General features: G+C 39.5%; 3 protein-coding genes across 3 annotated transcripts; all 3 read left to right on the plus strand.

The window, feature by feature from the left end:
• The first annotated feature begins 5 nt into the window (after positions 1–5).
• On the plus strand, positions 6–3,532 carry LOC115800140 (toll-like receptor 7). The gene is made up of 2 exons (XM_030757398.1): positions 6–116; positions 392–3,532. The coding sequence occupies exons 1-2, from the start codon at positions 102–104 to the stop codon at positions 3,530–3,532; spliced, it is 3,156 nt and encodes a 1,051-aa protein (XP_030613258.1). The 5' UTR covers positions 6–101.
• A 46-nt stretch (positions 3,533–3,578) lies between these two features.
• On the plus strand, positions 3,579–8,954 carry LOC115800142 (toll-like receptor 8). Its single transcript, XM_030757400.1, has 2 exons — positions 3,579–4,167; positions 5,612–8,954. Exons 1-2 carry the CDS (start codon positions 4,165–4,167, stop codon positions 8,711–8,713), a joined length of 3,105 nt encoding a protein of 1,034 aa, XP_030613260.1. The 5' UTR covers positions 3,579–4,164; the 3' UTR covers positions 8,714–8,954.
• A 3,351-nt stretch (positions 8,955–12,305) lies between these two features.
• LOC115800141 (toll-like receptor 8) lies at positions 12,306–20,098 on the plus strand. The gene is made up of 2 exons (XM_030757399.1): positions 12,306–12,432; positions 16,649–20,098. The coding sequence occupies exons 1-2, from the start codon at positions 12,430–12,432 to the stop codon at positions 19,760–19,762; spliced, it is 3,117 nt and encodes a 1,038-aa protein (XP_030613259.1). The 5' UTR covers positions 12,306–12,429; the 3' UTR covers positions 19,763–20,098.
• Positions 20,099–20,155: the final 57 nt, after the last annotated feature.

Consider the following 20,155-nt stretch of genomic DNA (forward strand, 5'->3'; position numbering starts at 1 on the left):
ATCACCTTAGAAGTGTTTGTCAGTCTTATACTTCTTTCAGTGCTCCATCCAACTTGACAACAGAACTCAGAGCAGGACCTTTTTTCATTCTCACATAAATAATGTTCCTCCATCTGGTGAGTGTGACTTTTCATTATATACTCTATAGTATCAGAATCCATAAACTGTCTAATGTAGTTTGACTTGATTCAGAAGTGCTGTTAACAACAGATAAGTAGACATTTAAATGTGAGAGAATGCCAGTTCCTAGTTGTACTGTAAAATGTAATATACTGCCCATGTTTACTCAAGTGATGGATTTTAGCTTTGCTTGTTATGATGTGCATTTGTAATGTGGTGTTACAGTATTATTAGATTTCCACCAGCAAACATTTCTCATGTTTCTGTGCAGATATGTATGGCACTGCTCACCCTGTGGTCTTGTCCCCCTATTTTGGGCATCTATTACCCAAAAACTCTGCCATGTGATGTTAGCGAGGTCAACAACGGGAGCGAGGTGAAGGTGGACTGCACCGAGAGAAACCTCAAAAAAATCCCCCATGGCATCCCAAGAGACACTACCAATCTGACGCTCACCATCAACCATATCCCCAGCTTAAACTCCACCTCTTTTTACGGTCTGGAGAACTTGACTGAAATTGACATGAGGTGCAACTGTGTGCCCATCAAAATTGGCCCCAAAGACAAGATGTGCCTCAAGAGCGTGACAATTGAAGAAAATACTTTTAGCAGCCTGAGTAATCTACGAGCACTGTATCTAGATGGCAATCAGCTGTACAGTATACCTAAAGGCCTGCCTTCGAATCTGATCCTGCTGAGTTTGGAAGTGAATCACATTTACTATATTTCTAAAGCAAACCTCTCTGAGCTCAGAAATGTTGAGGTGCTTTACCTTGGTCAAAACTGCTATTTTCGTAACCCCTGCAATGATTCCTATGGCATAGAAGACGGTGCATTTTTACAGTTTAACAATTTAAAATTGCTGTCTCTTAAGTCAAATAACTTGTCTTTTATTCCACATCAGCTACCCACAAGTCTGAAGGAGCTGTATCTTTATAACAATAACTTTCAAGAAATCACTGATGAAGACTTTAAAAACTTAACTAATCTTGAGATTCTAGACATTAGCGGAAACTGCCCTCGATGTTACAATGCCCCTTTTCCATGCAGCCCATGTCCAAATAATGCACCACTGAAAATCAGCAAGACGGCTTTTAAAATGTTGAACAAATTAAAAACATTGCGCCTGCACAGCAACTCCCTGACAAACGTGCCTTCCGAATGGTTTGTCAACATGACAGAGCTCAGAGTGCTTGACCTCTCATCAAATTTTTTAGCAAGGGAGCTAGAAATCACTGTTTTTCCAAAATTCCTGGGCAAACTAGAAGAACTGGATCTTTCATTTAACTATGAGCTTCAGAGGTACCCTCAAACGCTGAGATTGAGTCACAATTTCACCTTTCTAAAGTCTCTTAGAATTTTCAGACTGAAGGGGTTTGTGTTTCAGCAGTTAACAACAGAGACCATTGCTAATTTAAAACCTCTACCAAACCTTGAGGTTGTAGATCTGGGTACAAACTTCATTAAAATGACAAAACTTAGTATTCTGATGGAACTAAAAAGCTTTAAAATAATCAGCCTGTCTGACAACAAAATATCTTCTCCCTCTGATGCCCAAGACGCAGTTGGTTTGTCCGGAGGAGAACCCTTGGACTGGTCTCCAATGTCTTCCGCTGCTCAGTACCAAAGCAAAGAAGTGAGAGAGATTCATTATTTCAGATATGATGAGTATGCACGAAGTTGCAAATACAAAGATAAGGAACTTGGAGTTATTACATCCTTTGTCAAAAAGGAGTGCAGTCAGTTTGGCAAAACCCTGGATGTGAGCAGAAACAATATATTCTTCTTGCATTCACGATTTTTAAATCTTACAGAGCTAAGATGCCTCAATCTGTCTGGAAATGCAATGAGTCAAAGTCTGAATGGATCTGAATTTATTTACCTGACTAATTTACAATATCTGGACTTCTCATGGAATCGCTTGGATCTGCTCTACTCCACCGCATTCCAAGAGCTGAAAAATCTGATCATCTTGGATATAAGTAATAACAACCACTATTTTGAATCAGAAGGTTTGACTCACATGCTTAATTTCACTAGGAATTTAAAAAACCTCAAGGTACTACTCATGAATCACAACAAGATCTCCACTTCCACTAACACAGAACTGGAGAGTAAATCCCTGGAAAGGTTAGAGTTCAGAGATAACCGGTTAGATGTATTGTGGCGTGATGGGAACACCAAATATATCAATTATTTCAAGAATTTAGTGAATCTGACTGTCCTTGACATCTCCCATAACAACCTCCCTTTTATTCCATTGGACGTATTCAGCAGTCTGCCGGAGAAGTTATCTGAGCTCTATATCAAAAACAACAAACTGAAATCCTTTAATTGGGAGAAACTGCAACTTTTACATTCATTGCGAGTCTTGGATCTCAGTGGAAACAGCTTAACAACTGTTCCCAACATGCTGTCAAACTGCACCACATCTCTTGAAAAACTAATTTTACATAAAAACCAAATCCTAAAGCTTACATCAGATTTCCTCAAGGGTGCCTACCACCTAAAATATCTAGATCTTAGTTCTAATCACATTCAGTACATCGAAAAATCCAGCTTTCCAGATGATGTTCTTAATCATATGGACATGTTACTTCTGGACAAAAACAGATTCCTGTGCACTTGCAATGCCACTTGGTTTGTCACATGGCTCAACAGGACTACAGTGACCATCCCTAGACTGGGCACAGATGTTACCTGTGCTGCTCCAGGGGCACAAAGAGGTCGTCCAGTCATCTCAGTGGACCTTTTGGCTTGCCAACATCACTACCTGTCAATCATCCTCTCCACCCTAATGAGTTCCCTTGTCCTCAGCTTGGTCACACTGTCCATCTCCAGCCATCTCTTCCTGTGGGATGTCTGGTACATCTACCATTTCTGCAGGGCTAAGCTCAAAGGCTACCGCCGCCTGTATTCCCAGAGTGCTGTCTACGATGCCTTTGTGATCTATGATAAGGAGGATCCTGCAGTGTCAGAGTGGGTGACGAAGGAAATGTGCGTTCGGCTTGAGGACTGTGGAGATCGCCGCCTGACACTGTGTCTTGAGGAGCGGGATTGGATGCCTGGATGCCCCCTGATTGACAACCTCTCTCAAAGCATCCACAGGAGCAAGAGGACAGTGTTTATTCTCACCAAAAAATACATCAAAGGAGGAAACTTCAAGACGGCGTTCTACATGGCTCACCAAAGGCTAATGGATGAAAAAAATGATGTTATAGTGCTTATTTTCTTAGAGAAAGTGCCTTGCAATTCAAAGTACTTGAGATTACGGAAGAGGCTGTATAAGAGGTCTGTGCTAGAGTGGCCAACAAATCCTCAAGCCCAGCCATACTTCTGGTTCAGCCTGAGGAGTGTATTAGCAACTGAAGGTCACAAACAATACAACAATCTCTTCAAAGAGACACTGTAAATAGAACAATATTACTGGAAAATGCAGTTTCTTGGATTGTTCTAAATATACTTCTGTATATGAATTGTCATATCTGAATATAGGATTGTTCTAATGTAAGCAGATTTATTATTAATGGAATAATTATGACTAATGGTGTGCTACTTTTAAACTCCCTATTAATTGATATTAATTGGGGAACTGATTGGCAATATTTGCTATGTCCACGGGGGATTCTACTGTTCGTCAAGTTACGGTTGGCAATTAAAGTGTAACATGTGCTGAAAGAGGGAAATGAAACAGATGTACTTCTTCAATTCACATGCTTCACACGCTACTTCCCTCCCATAGCCTATCCTGTTGTGAAAACCAGTCAGCTTGTTGCTTTTCTGTCCAAATTTAGTCACAGTATGGTATTTTTGTGTGTGTGTGTGCACGCATATGGAGATGAAGAACAGAAAGTGTAGATAATTTAACTTGTAATGACTTGATGACATACAGGACAAGCCTCCTGGAGATTCTCAACAACTCTGAAACAAACAACAACAACAACTCAAAAAAAAAACAAAAAAAAACTGTAAAATTTCTAAGTGCCAGAGCATAAAATCTGATTTCAAGATTGTCATTCAGGGATCAATACAGTACAAGGCAAAATGGTAAGTTTTATTAAGTTTCTTTGTATAGTTACTTATAATTTACCCAGAATAAATGACCTCTAGGTGTATTCATCAGATTTTCTGCATTCTGCTGTTACCTTTGAGGATTTTGTGATTGTATGATTTTTATGTCAAAATTTTGTATAGATTTATTTGAATCCTAAAACCTGGACTAATCATTTTATTGTGTTTTGCTTTCAAATGTGTTTTGCTTGTTTGGAAATGTGTTAATACATTAAATTAAAATGTATATTGAAACTGGCTGACAGCGGTTTAGAAAAATGTCATGTCATTATTATCAAATCAGCATTTTATTGCATTTTTAGGAATCAGAAGTTGGTGCTTTTGAGAAAATGAACTATGAAGCCATGTACTTATTTTAAACTGTCAGATACATTTATCAGGCTAAGACGTTTTGTTAGGGTATTTCCATTTGATGCATCACACAGCTACAATGAAGGTTGTCATGAAAAGTATTTTAAAGACAACTGACTGTAATCTTTAGCTACTATATATATATATACATATATATATATATATATATATATATATATATATATATATATATATATATATATATATATATATATATATATATATATATATATATATATATATATATATATATATATATGTGAAATTATGAGAAATACAATAACAAGAATAAGAAATCACTTATGTATCCCCTATCTGAGAAATTATTTTAGGTCACTCATCATAATCATCATCATCATCACCATCATTATCATTACATAAAAATTAATTCAGAAAAATTAAAACATTCATGTTATTCCCACTACTTTTTCTGAATTTATTCTACTCACTGTAGCTCAAAACTGCTACTTAGTCAGCTGTCAACAAACCTGATGGTCTTGCTTTAAGGGTTTTCACTATGATTTTGCAAAGCATGTACATGTAACATGATCACTTACGCACTATTGCCATCTGCTGGATACAAGTGATTGCATGCTGCGAAAAGGACAGGTTCACAATTTTTTAAAGATTGCTTTACAGCATCAGTCACTTTCCTCCAGCTGACATGTTAACATGTCAAAGCAGGAATGGTAGTGGTGTAATAAATTACTGTAAATAATATTAATAATGACTGTAGTCTGTTTCAAAAAAAGAAAAAAGGAGCATGGAGAGACAACAAACAGTAAACAGAGCAAAACACAAGCTACGGGAGAGCGTAAATAAAAAATAGGAGCTTGCAATAATACTATATGAACACATTAGGAGTGAAGTGGACAAGTGCTAACTGCATCACACAGGAAGTCCCACAGCAGCCCAAACCTGGTATTGTTCAGGGGAGTGTTTGGGGTCAGCTCTGAATAACTTCATCAAAAACAGAGGCTCTAAACCCAATTCTGAAAGCAAAAAAATCACATATTGTGAAAGTCCTATTACAAATGGAAGTTAAATCAATGAATTGATTTCTCCACAGATTATCAAATGTTGGATGCTGTTGTTGTGTCTGTGTTCCCATTATGAGAGCCAGCCGGCTGCAGATAAACCAGTCTGGATGACACGGCAGTTTCCTTGTGATGTCATACGCAATGGCTCTGAGGTCAAATTTGACTGTAAAGGCCGCCACCTAGACGAAGTACCAAACGGAATAACAAATAATGCAACTGATCTTGACCTATCAGAAAACTTCATTAAAAATGTTACAGCTGAATCATTTTCTAAACTGCTGAATCTGACTCAGCTCAATCTCAACTGGGCAAACAAGACCAAGACTGATTATGGATGCAGAATATTGAACATTTCTGAAAATACTTTCAAAAATCTGACAAAACTGAAGCAACTGAGACTGACCGGCAACTGTCTGACTGAAATTCCAGGCAATCTTCCTCAAAGTTTGGAAATGCTGGAGATAAACATTAACAAGATTAGTTTGGATAAACTGGATAACAGAAGCTTTGCTGGCTTAACAAACATGACACACCTGCTGTTATCTAAAAACTGCTACTTCTGGAACCCTTGTGGGAAGTCTGTCACTATTAAGGAAAAACCCTTTGAACTCCTGGACAAACTGCAGGTTCTGGACTTGTCTTCTAACAACTTAACCCACGTTCCAAAAGGATTACCCCAATCACTAAAATCCTTACAGCTGGATTCCAATAAAGTGGAGTACATATCTAAAGATGATTTCCAGGGGTTGCCAAATTTAAAAATCCTTGATATACAAGGGAACTGTCCAAGATGTCACAATGCTCCATACCCTTGTGTACCGTGTCCTAATGGTTCTCTTAACATACATCCTGATGCATTTCAAAATCTAACACATCTTGAGACACTAAACCTGGGAGGAAACTCACTGGAACACCTGAATCCCTCTTGGTTTGAAGGTCTAAAGAATCTTAAACAATTATTTGTAGCATTTAACTTCTTACAAAGAGCTGTAACTGGTAAGGACACATCAGTTAAAGCTTTTACTTATCTGCACAAGCTAGAAAAACTTGACCTGTCTTTCAATTATGCTCTCGGATTGTATCCAGAAGAATTAACTCTTTCAAAAGACTTTTCAAAACTCAGATCACTGAAAACTTTACATTTGGAGGCTTTGGTATTCCAGAAAATTGGACAAGACACACTCACACCTCTGTACAATCTGAAAAATCTTTCTGCTTTGAATTTAGGCACTAATTTTATTATATACAGCAACTCTACTTTATTCAGCCATTTCTCCCACTCAAAAATGATATATCTAGCAGAAAACAGGTTGTATCCTACAACAATAGAAAGTGCACCAACCCTAACAGATGGATTCAACCAGAATGCAGACCTTTCTATTTCACCATTCATAACCACCCCTCCAAAAGATTTCAGTTATGAGATATCTCACAGCCTTATAAAGCAAGAGTGCTTTGACTCTGGACGAGTGCTTATCCTCAGCTCAAATAATCTGTTCTTCATTTCTCCAAAGCTTTTTGAGGGCTATGGAAATATTTCATGCCTCAACCTCTCAGGAAATGGATTTTCACAGGCACTTAATGGCACAGAGTTCAAGATGCTGCCCAATCTGACATATCTGGACTTATCATTCAATAAGATCGATCTGGCCTACAGCAATGCCTTCAAAGAACTAACAAAATTACAAGTACTAGACCTCAGTTACAATTCACACTACTTTAAAGCATTCGGAGTAACACTTAATTTAAATTTTACACAAAATCTGCCTGTGCTAAGAGTGCTTAATATGAGTCATAATGCCATTTCCACATTGACAACAAAAGAAATGTATAGCAAATCATTAGCAGAGCTTAGGTTTACACATAATGATCTAGGAAAACTTTGGAAAGACAGGGATGGCTCATATAAGAAACTTTTCATCAATCTTTCTAATTTGACAGTTTTAGATATATCCTCCAATGATATTACAAAGATTCCAGATGATGTTTATGAATATTTGCCACATAACCTCACAATACTGCACATAAGTCATAACTCACTTAATGATGTTAGTTGGGATAAATTGCCTTTCCATCAACTTCAAATTTTAGACCTGAGCTACAATTCTTTGTCTACACTGACAGCTATTAACTCAAACATCACAAAGACTTTGATTTTTCTTGACCTGAGTCATAATCACATTTTCCATGTGGACGATGGTTTTTTAAAGAGTCTGAAAAGTCTCAGGACTCTCAGCCTTAGAAACAACAAAATAACTATTGCCAATAAAACTACCTTTGAATCAGCAACTGGAAGCCAGACTTTGTTCCTACAGAGAAATCCATTTGAGTGTAGTTGTGATTCAATAGATTTCATTTTATGGATTGAAGACAGTGATGTAAAGATCCCGAGACTGACCACTGAGGTGACATGTAACACACCAACAAACCAGAAGGGCAAAACACTGATAAATTTTCAGAGGAATCAGTGTGAAAACGAGAAGTCGGCATTCCTGCTCTACACTCTCACAACTTCCTTCATTATTGTTTTTATGTTTGTGGCAACAGTTGCTCACTTATTTTACTGGGATGTTTCCTATGTCCTACACTATATGAAAGCTAAGCTGAAAGGGTACAGCTCCTTGAACTCAACAGGCAGTGTTTATGATGTCTTTGTGACATATGACACCAAAGACCCATATGTCTCTGAGTGGGTGATGAGCAATCTGCGGGTGCAACTGGAAGAAGAGGGAGAGAAGCATCTTCCACTCTGTCTGGAAGAGAGGGACTGGCCCCCAGGGGTCCCACTAGTGGACAACCTCACCCAGAGCATCCAATACAGTCGCAAGACGCTGTTTGTCTTAACAAAGGGCTACGTGAAGACCGGTGCTTTCAAGTTGGCAATGTATCTAGCCCACCAAAGACTGCTGGATGAAAATGTGGATGTGATCGTATTGCTTCTGCTGGAGCCTGTCCTGCAGCATTCTCACTTCCTGCGCCTGAGGAGGAGACTGTGTGGAGAAAGTGTTGTAGAGTGGCCGAGAACAGCAGCCCCAGAGCCCTGGTTTTGGCAAAACCTGAGAAGTGTCATAAGAGTAGATAATCAGGTCATGTACAACAAGAATTATTCAAAATACTTCACAACCAAGTGAAGAAGGATAATAATCATTGATCAGCTTGGTATTGATTTATAATTTACTCTGTGGACAATAACATGAACTTGTTTTAAAACTATTTTTTTATATATTAATGCTAGTTTGGTCCTTTTTAATCTTCTCTTCTTTGCAAAACAGCTAAAGAACTGGTTTCCTAATATTCACTCAGACAGTATTATGAAGCTTTTGTCATTTATGTGCAGTACATTAAACAAAACCATTTTTAAAACTGTGCCATTTTGTGGATGTAAATGTTGCAGTCTACTAGTTGGTTTCCATGTTAGAAAAGAGCTGTGCTGAGAGTTGCAGTGCCAAAAAGAGACATTTGGAGTAAAATGGACACTTCCTAAACTTTACTGCATTGTGAAAATCCCCAAATCCATACAGTGTGCTTGGCTATAACCTGCATGTCCATATCTGCTATTCCACGTTTGGCTGTTATCAGAGGTGGGAAGTAACAAAGTACAAATACTTCGTTAGTGTACTTAAGTAGATTTGTCAGGTATCTGTACTTTACTTGAGTTATTATTTTTCTGACTACTTTTTACTTTTACTCCCTACATTTTTACACAAGTATCTGTACTTTCTACATCTTACATTTTCAAAACAGATTCGTTAACACATCAGAGAGAAGTTTGCATTTCCGGTCAGTGCGCCGTCAAACATCAAACGATCTGAGCCTAAACGGAGGAATAATAACACATATACGAGACAATCGTACTGGCGTATCCTCCATCACTGTGGCTTATTGTGTACAAAGAGATTAAATACGGAAACGCATATAATTTATGTCTCATTTATAGCGCTATAATCAGGGTTTAGTGCGGGCCGGACCGAGTCCGTAAGGTGTGCACGTGGGACATAAACAGCTTAGCTAGCGCTACTGAAGAAGAGTGAGCATAAAGGGAGTAATGTGTGGCAGGTAATTTTAAATGCAGTGTTTCTGACTGCTCAACAAATATCAGCATACACACAAAGTGTGTGCAGTTTGTCACACAGTGTGTCTAAAAGAGGAGCTGCTGTATTTCCAGGGAGAGCAAAGAGAGGGAGTTCACTCAGAGATGGAGAAAGAGGACAGGAGAGGAAGAAGAGATGTTAGAATTAAAAATAAGGACTGGAAAACAAATTGAGGTATGCTAACTTTGTGTAATTCAAAGACTTTATGAAAATACTGTAGTGTGTGATAAACAGATTAGCTTGTTGTACTGTATTTACAGTAAAGCTCTGTGTTGGACTGGTGCACAGAGGCTGTGTTCATGGTCAGAGTTACAGGTTATATTAAGTGTAGCAGAGATGAGTCTGAATCAAAGCTGCTGATGCTGAGATTCATGCACTGAATCCCACATTTATACAGCCTATATGCTGTCAGTGTAGAGGATGGAAATCAGCTCAGATAGCTGTGAAATACTGGGTTACATATTTGTGAATTCACTTCATCCACACAGAGCAGTAAACCTCAGAGCAGCAGCAGCAGGTCAGCTGCTGCTGCACACCAACATCATTTACTGGAGCTCACAATAGAAAGTTGTGATTCTTCTCCCCATGCAGAGCCACTACAGCTGATCTTAGGGTTCCTCCACCTTCTGAATCCCACTGCAACCCCTGAGTATCCTCATGTTTGTGTTTAGGTGCACTGTAAACCCGGATAGGTTGAATCTACTTAAAAAAAAAACCAAGGTAACTCGTTGCCTTAAATTTTTTAAGACATTTGGTGTTTTCATTCACAACGCTCTCTCGTATAGTTTTTTATTGTTCCATGGACAAATGTTATTTGTAAATGTTAATGTACCAGCATTCAGCAGGGCAGAGTTTTATCATGTTTATTTAAGAAATTTAAACAGACACAGTTCAACACTGTAAAAAATATCTGTGTTACTGTGCAGCATGGTGGCGTGGTGGTTAGCACTGCTGCCTCACAGCTAGAATAGCTATCTGATAGTCTGGGTTCAATTCCACCTTAGCCTGGGACTCTTGCTGTGTGGAGTTTGTATGTTCTCTCTGTGTCAGTGTGGGTTTCCTCACAAAATCTGAAGACATGCAGTTACTGGGGTTAGGTTAATTGGTCTCTGTAAATTGCCCACAGGTGTGAATGATTGTCTGTGTCAGCCCTGCAACAGGCTGGTGACCTGTATGGGGTGTACCCTGCATCTTACTGCCTTGTCAGCTGGGATAGGCTCCAGCCCCCACACAACTATGAAAAGGATAGGGGAATTGATTGATCAAAAGACATTACTATTCCAAACAGCCAGATAGATGGCATTCTATCTGTGAGGTAGCACTGCTAACCATCATGCCACCATGCAGATGCGCATTAATCCAGTCTGTTAAAACTGGTATAAACTAGATTTTTAGCAGGTGCAAAACTTGATGATATTAAGTTGTTTGAACTCAAACACATGATTACAATAAGATAGACCATCAAAAAGTACAGTCTACTCAGCATTAACAAGTAATGTTCACATTCTAGGCAATTTTAAGTAATATGAACTCAATATTTTTAAGTGGAATCAAAATCTGGGTTTACAGTGTGGAGGCACAGTCACCCTCTATTATGGAGGACACAGAGAATAGAGCTGTGTTTAAATTCCCTTTCACAGTCTGTGTCCTACATAACAGATTCAAGCTGAGTGCATTCATTAGAATTAAAATTTAGATTGGAATAACATTTCTATTCTCATGTAATATATAATGAGGTCTGGTTAGCTTTACACTAGAATAGCAGGTAGAAACGTCCTACAAAGAGCTACTTTTACTTTCTTACTTTGAGTACCGTATTTTTCGGACCATAAGGTGCACCGCATTATAAGGCGCACGATCAATGAACGGGGCTATTTTCACACATAAGGCGCATGGGGTTATAAGGCGCATGATAAAAACATATGTAGAGCAAAGCAAAAGCGTCAGGTAAGTCGAACTTTATTCAGCTCATTCACAATAACTCCTCATCTTCAGTGTCTGAGTTGAACAGTTGGGCGATTTCGGCATCAAGCATGCCAGGTTTCCTCTCGTCATTATCCGAGTAAGTCTCATTGTTGTTACTGTTTTGTTTTGGTTGCGGCACACAGCAACCATTTAATTGTTAATAAAAGGGAATTCTATTTTAGAGAATTCAATGAGGCCTTTGAACTGATCTGCCAGACCGGAGGAAATATCGCTGCAGACCACGCAATGGTGCAGTGGTGTGGATGCCTCAGCCATCGGCGGTCAGACAGGAGCGCTCAACTATTTGAAAAGCATACCAATAAGAGGGGGTGTTTACATATTAACCCTAAAGTCAGTGTCCCACACAGAAATAAATCATTCAATGTAAAATTAATGCCAAAAAAATTTTGTTAATTTTAAACTCCATAAGCTCCAGCTCACTGAGGATTCATATGTTCATCTCAGCTGGCAATGAAAGTGGGACATATTTTGAAAGTACAAAAGGAAACAGATGCAGTTCTTCAATTAATGTCCTACTTCCCTCCCACAGCATATATGCTGTGTTAACAGTTTGTTGCTTCTTTATTACACTGTTGTCAAGGGGGTTTTTTTAACTGTGAAGAGACAAAGAACAAGGACCTCATACAGGGTCATTTGTCATGAATACATGGCATATAAGACATGCAGCTTTCAACTTTAACAACTAAAAACAAAGCTTGAAAGATTTCAGTGGTCTAGCGTGAAAATAATTTTTCAGATTGTCATTCAGAGATCAATACAGCAGAGACACAATGGTAAGTGTTACTAAGTTTCTCGGTATAGTTAGTTACATTTCACTTATCAGATTTCTGGTTACTTGTATGTCTCTTATTTTGGTTTATCTTTTTTTTTTTTTTAGTTTTATAATTTTTGTGGCAAAATGTCGCATAGATTTAGTTTACTCCAAAAACCTGGAGAGTTTGATTAAGTCACTTTTGGAAATGCCCTTTGTTTTGGAAATGTGTCAGTCCATTACATTAAAATGTACATTAAAAATAAGTCACAAGTGTGCAGAAAAGTGTCTCATCATAATATCATAAATTATCTATCAGTATATATTTTTTTTTTCATTTTTAAAAGGCAACAGTTGGTGGAGTGAAAATTAGCTATGCAGTCACATATTTATAGTGCATTAACAAAGATACATTTTGTCAGACTGAGATTTTCCATTAGAATTCTCCACACCATAAGCCAAAATATGATCTTATCTTAGCTTATCATATCCTTCAAAATGACTTCTATCCTTGCTTGATGACATAACTTCTTGGTCATGCCTTTTTTGTTGTTGTTGTTGCACTGAGCTTCTCATCTCAGGTTCACAGATCAGGTCCTCCTTGTTCTTGAGGTTACTTTAATTGTATTCATAGGTAGACTAGGCAGTAGTTTCAAGGTTCTTGATGTGGAAGGATCGAACCCTAAAATATTAGAGAGAGAACTCAAACAATCAGAGGAGACCCTATGACCAAGCACTTTGCAAAGTACAGTAGGGACGACCAACTAGGCTAAGGAAAGGGCAACAATTTGCTGCTACTTTACTACTTGAGAGGTGAGTGGAAAGAGAAGACTGAAAAAAAGTGCACAGAGAGACCACAAACAACCAATGGGAGAAAACACAGAGACTGAAAGACACTAGGCAAAAAAGTTAATCCTTAATCCATGCAGCAGTGCAAGAGTTATACAGGAATGGGAAGTGAAAAGAGGGTAGTGTCTTTGTATGAGACTTTCAAACAAAACAAGGACTAATTTCCTAATATTTGCAGAGACAGTATACTGAAGTTTTTCTCATTTCTGTGCAGTTCACTAATAAACAAATCAATTTAAAAACGCGTGCCATTTTGTAGATGTAAATTTTGCAGTTTACTATCAGGTTTCCATGCACACATACTAAACTTTACTCTGCCATAAAAATCTCCAAATGGTGGTGACAGTAATGCAGTATTAATAAAATGCAGCTTGCAAATTAAACCTAAAGTCATTGTCACACCCAGAAATAAATCAGTCTGTGATCAGATATATTATTAATGTGATCAGATATATTATTAATGTAATATTACCGAGTAACACTGTGATGATTTAAAACTCCATATTCGTTCACAGCAATTGGAGATTTGATTGTCACTCTATTCTGTGTTTACAGGGGATTCTTACAGTATGTTCGTCTCAACTGGCAATGAAACTGTGACACATTTTGAAAGTGAAAGGAACCAGTTCTTTAAATAAGGGTTTCCAGGGCCCCAGCCTCTAGCCAGGCCTGGGGAAGGAGCTCGAGGGAGAGTGTCTTTTGGCTGGGCCGGCTGCAGCCCTAAGAGGAGACACGAGCCCACCCTCCTGTAGGCCCACCTTCCGCAGGAGGTGTTGTAAGGGTTGGGTGCAATTTTTGATGGGCCGTGAAGGGGGAAGGCAGTGGCCAAGGGCGGAAGCCCCTGGCGGTCCAATCCTTGGCTATTAAGACTAACTATTGGGACATGGAATGTCACCTCTCTGGTGGGGAAGGAGCCTGAGCTAGTGTGTGAGGTTGAGAGATACTGGTTAGATATAGTTCGGCACACCTCAATGCATGGCTTGGGCTCTGGAACTAGTCTCCTGGAGAGGGGCTGGACTCTGTTCCAATCTGGAGTTGCCCTTGGTAAGAGGTGGCGAGCTGGGGTGGGTATTCTGGACAGCACACTGCCTCTTGACCCCCTGCCTTCTGGGAGGTGCTACAGGACACTGTATGCCCAAACCACAAGAGCAACAAACAGCTTCTACCACAGAGCTGTCACACTACTGACAATATCAAACCCAGCAGACTATAGCCCTGCCTTCACACCCACTTGCACATCCAGTGGGCCTCTTTAGCACACTGCACTAGTTTTTGTAAACTATTTATTGCCATTTTCACTGTAAATACCAGATCCTTATTTATCCTATTTATATTTCTTATTTCTTATTATGACAGCATCTCCAACAAAATTTCATTGTATTGTGCAATGACAAAGATATCTTATTTTATCTTATCTTATCTTTTATCTTCTTGGCTTGCTGCCTGTATGCTGGAGTTTTTACCAGTAGACCAGAGGGTTGCTTCCCTGAGCCTGCAGGCCAAGGAACAGGTCCTGACTGTTGTTTGCACTTATGCGCCAAATGACAGTTCAGAGTTCCCACCTTTTTGGAGTCACTGGGCAGGGTAGTCAAGGGTGCTCCACCATCCTACTGGGAGACTTCAATGCTCATGTGGGTAATGAAAGTGAGACCTGGAGGGGCATCATTGGGAGGAACGGCTTGCCTGATCTGAACCCGAATCGTGTTTTGTTATTGGACTTCTTTGCAAACACAGTTTGTCCATAACAAACACCATGTTTGAATATAACGATGTCCATAAGTGCACGTTGCACTAGGACACCCTAAGTTGCAGGTCGAGGATCGATTTTGTAATCATGTCATCAGATCTGCAGCTGTATATATTTTTGACACTCGGGTGAAGAGAGGAGGTGAACTGTCAACTGATCACCACCTGGTGGTGAGTTGGGTCAGGTGGCGGGGAAGGATGCTGGACAGACCAAGCGCACCTAAATGTATTGTGAGGGTGCGCTCGGAACACATGGCAGAGGCCACAGTCCAAAAGATCTTCTAACTCCCACCTCCGGAAGAACTTCAGCAGCATTCCAAGGGAGGTTGAGGACATTGAGTCCGAATGGACCACGTTCTGCACCTCCACTGTTGAGGCTGCTGCCCAGAGCTGTGGCTGCAATGTGGTGGATGCCTGTTGTGGTGATAATCCCCAAAACAGATGGTGGTCACTGGAGGTGAAGGGAGCCATCAAGCTGAACAAGGAGTACTTGGTTAGCCTGTGGGACTGCGGAGGCAGCTGATGGGTACTGGCAGGCCAAGCAGAACGGGGCTCAGGTGGTGGCTGAAGCAAAAATCTGGGTATGGGAGGAGTTTGGTGAGGCGATGGAAAAAGACTTCCGAACAGCCTTTAAGCGATTCTGGCGAAACAGGCGACTCGGGAGGGGAAAGCTGTGCTTTACTCACACAATCTTTAGTGCGAATGGGGTGCTGCTGACTTCAACTGAGGCTATAGTCAGGCAGTGGAACGAATACTTTGAGGACCTTCTTAATCCCACTGACATGCCTTCTGTAGTGGAAGCAGAGTCTGGGGATAGGCGGGAAGACTCGCCCATCACTGGGGGAGGGGTCACTGAGGTGGTTAAATAACTCTTTGGTGGCAGGGCCCCTGAAGTGGACAAGATTCACCCTGAGTTCCTGAAGGCTCTGGATATTGAAGGGCTGTCTTGGTTGACATGCTTCTGCAACATTGCATGGAGATCTGAGGTGGTGGTGGTCCTCAGTTTTAAGAAGGGAGACCAGTGGGTGTGCTATATTAATCTGGGGATCACAGTCCTCAGCCTCCCCGGTAAGGTCTATGCCACGGTGCTAGAATGGAGGGTCCATTATTTAATCAAAATTTGGATTCAAGAGGAAAAATGCGGTTTTCCTCCTGGTTGGGCATTTCCATTTGATGGACTTTTAAAAATCATACAACTACACTGAAGATCTGGGACAAATTGATGTATAAAATGCATAGGATACTGTTTCACACATTGAAAAAAATACAACTTTGAGCCACTTAAAGAAAAATGTTTTTAAAAATGTGAAAATATATACTTTTTGGAGAAAGAAATTGTACTTTTTCAAAGTTAAATTCAGAAGACTAAACATTTGATTGGTTAGTGAAACACATGCAAAGGTTTTCCTGCTTGAGTCTTGGCTGACCTGATGTGGTCAGGACAACATAGGTGCTAAAGGTAGTTAATGTTGATGAAAACAGGGAAGTGGAGGAGAAGTGCTAGACTAATTCAAGATGTCCTGCAGCAATCTGAGCCTATAACAAACTAACTAAAGCATGATTCAGAGTCAGCCATGAATAACTTTACCAAAATCAAAAGCTTGAAATTACTTCATTTATCTGATTTCATCATCTTTCCACAGATTAGCAAATCTTGGATGCTGTTGTTCTTTCTGTGTTGCCATTATGAGATCCAGCAGGCTGCATGTAAACCACTCTGGATGACACGGCAGTTTCCTTGTGATGTCATATCCTACAATACGTCCAAACTCAAATTTGACTGTAAAGGCCGCCACCTAGAGAAAGTACCAAAAGGGATAACTAGTAATGCAACTGATCTTGACCTATCAGAAAATTTCATTAAAAATGTTACAGCTGATTCATTTTATAATCTGCTGAATCTGACTCAGCTCAGTCTCAACTGGGCAAAGAAGACCAAGACTGATTATGGATGCAGAATATTGGACATTTCTGAAAATACTTTCAAAAATCTGACAAAACTGAAGCAACTGAGACTGACCGGCAACTGTCTGACTAAAATCCCAGGCATTCTCCCTCATAGTGTGGAAACACTGGAGCTGAACATTAACAAGATTAGTTTGGATAAACTAGACAACAGAAGCTTTGCTGGCTTAACAAACATGACACACCTGCTGTTATCTAAAAACTGCTACTTCTGGAACCCTTGTGGGAAGTCTGTCACTATTAAGGAAAAACCCTTTGAACTCCTGGACAAACTGCAGGTTCTGGACTTGTCTTCTAACAACTTAACCCACGTTCCAAAAGGATTACCCCAATCACTAAAATCCTTACAGCTGGATTCCAATAAAGTGGAGTACATATCTAAAGATGATTTCCAGGGGTTGCCAAATTTAAAAATCCTTGATATACAAGGGAACTGTCCAAGATGTCACAGTGCTCCATACCCTTGTGTACCGTGTCCTAATGGTTCTCTTAACATGCATCCTGATGCATTTCAAAATCTAACACATCCTGAGACACTAAACCTGGGAGGAAACTCACTGGAACACCTGAATCCCTCTTGGTTTGAAGGTCTAAAGAATCTTAAACAATTATTTGTGGCATTTAACTTCTTACAAAGAGCTGTAACTGGTAAGGACACATCAGTTAAAGCTTTTAGTTATCTGCACAATCTAGAAAAACTTGACCTGTCTTTCAATTATGCTCTCGGATTGTACCCAGAAGAATTAACTCTTTCAAAAGACTTTTCAAAACTCAGATCACTGAAAACTTTACATTTGGAGGCTTTGGTATTCCAGAGAATTGGACAAGACACACTCACACCTCTGTACAATCTGAAAAATCTTTCTGCTTTGAATTTAGGCACTAATTTTATTATATACAGCAACTCTACTTTATTCAGCCATTTCTCCCACTCAAAAATGATATATCTAGCAGAAAACAGGTTGTATCCTACAACAATAGAAAGTGCACCAACCCTAACAGATGGATTCAACCAGAATGCAGACCTTTCTATTTCACCGTTCATAACCACCCCTCCAAAAGACTTCAGTTATGAGATATCTCACAGCCTTATAAAGCAAGAGTGCTTTGACTCTGGACGAGTGCTTATCCTCAGCTCAAATAATCTGTTCTTCATTTCCCCAAAGCTTTTTGAGGGCTATGGAAATATTTCATGCCTCAACCTCTCAGGAAATGGATTTTCACAGGCACTTAATGGCACAGAGTTCAAGATGCTGCCCAATCTGACATATCTGGACTTATCATTCAATAAGATCGATCTGGCCTACAGCAATGCCTTCAAAGAACTAACAAAATTACAAGTACTAGACCTCAGTTACAATCAACACTACTTTAAAGCATTTGGGATAACGCTTAATTTAAATTTTACACAAAATCTGCCTGTGCTAAGAGTGCTTAATATGAGTCATAATGCCATTTCCACATTGACAACAAAAGAAATGTATAGCAAATCATTAGCAGAGCTTAGGTTTACACATAATGATCTAGGAAAACTTTGGAAAGACAGGGATGGCTCATATAAGAAACTTTTCACTAATCTTTCTAATTTGACAGTTTTAGATATATCCTCCAATAACATTGCAAAGATCCCAGATGATGTTTATGAATATTTGCCACATAACCTCACAATACTGCACATAAGTCATAACTCACTTAATGATGTTAGTTGGGATAAATTGCCTTTCCATCAACTTCAAATTTTAGACCTGAGCTACAATTCTTTGTCTACACTGACAGCTATTAACTCAAACATCACAAAGACTTTGATTTTTCTTGACCTGAATCATAATCACATTTTCCATGTGGACGATGGTTTTTTAAAGAGTCTGAAAAGTCTCAGGACTCTCAGCCTTAGAAACAACAAAATAACTATTGTCAATCAAACTACCTTTGAATCCGGACCTAACTTTCAAACTTTGTTCCTACAGAGAAATCCATTTGAGTGTAGTTGTGATTCAATAGATTTCATTTTATGGATTGAAGACAGTGATGTAAAGATCCCGAGACTGACCACTGAGGTGACATGTAACACACCAACAAACCAGAGGAACCAAATACTGATAAACTTTAACATTAAGCAGTGTGTAAATGCCAGTCAGGCATTCCTGCTCTACACTCTAACAACTTCCTTCATTATTGTTTTTATGTTTGTGGCAACAGTTGCTCACTTATTTTACTGGGATGCTTCCTATGTCCTACACTATATGAAAGCTAAGCTGAAAGGGTACAGCTCCTTGAACTCAACAGGCAGTGTTTATGATGTCTTTGTGACATATGACACCAAAGACCCATATGTCTCTGAGTGGGTGATGAGCAATCTGCGGGTGCAACTGGAAGAAGAGGGAGAGAAGCATCTTCCACTCTGTCTGGAAGAGAGGGACTGGCCCCCAGGGGTCCCACTAGTGGACAACCTCACCCAGAGCATCCAATACAGTCGCAAGACGCTGTTTGTCTTAACAAAGGGCTACGTGAAGACCGGTGCTTTCAAGTTGGCAATGTATCTATCCCACCAAAGACTGCTGGATGAAAATGTGGATGTGATCGTATTGCTTCTGCTGGAGCCTGTCCTGCAGCATTCTCACTTCCTGCGCCTGAGGAGGAGACTGTGTGGGAAAAGTGTTGTAGAGTGGCCGAGAACAGCAGCCCCAGAGCCCTGGTTTTGGCAAAACCTGAGAAGTGTCATAAGAGTAGATAATCAGGTCATGTACAACAAGAATTATTCAAAATACTTCACAACCAATGAAGAAGGATAATAATCATTGATCAGCTCGGTATTGATTTATAATGTTACTCTGTGGACAATAACATGAACTTGTTTTAAAGCTATTGTTTTATATATTAATGCTAGTTTGGTCCTTTTTAATCTTCTCTTCTTTGCAAAACAGCTAAAGAACTGGTTTCCTAATATTCACTCAGACAGTATTATGAAGCTTTTGTCATTTATGTGCAGTACATTAAACAAAACCATTTTTAAAACTGTGCCATTTTGTGGATGTAAATGTTGCAGTCTACTAGTTGGTTTCCATGTTAGAAAAGAGCTGTGCTGAGAGTTCCAGTGCCAAAAAGAGACATTTGGAGTAAAATGGACACTTCCTAAACTTTACTGCATTGTGAAAATCCCCAAATCCATACAGTGTGCTTGGCTA

This window comes from Archocentrus centrarchus, chromosome 21, assembly GCF_007364275.1.
Source record: "Archocentrus centrarchus isolate MPI-CPG fArcCen1 chromosome 21, fArcCen1, whole genome shotgun sequence".
NCBI classification, from domain to species: Eukaryota; Metazoa; Chordata; class Actinopteri; order Cichliformes; family Cichlidae; genus Archocentrus; species Archocentrus centrarchus.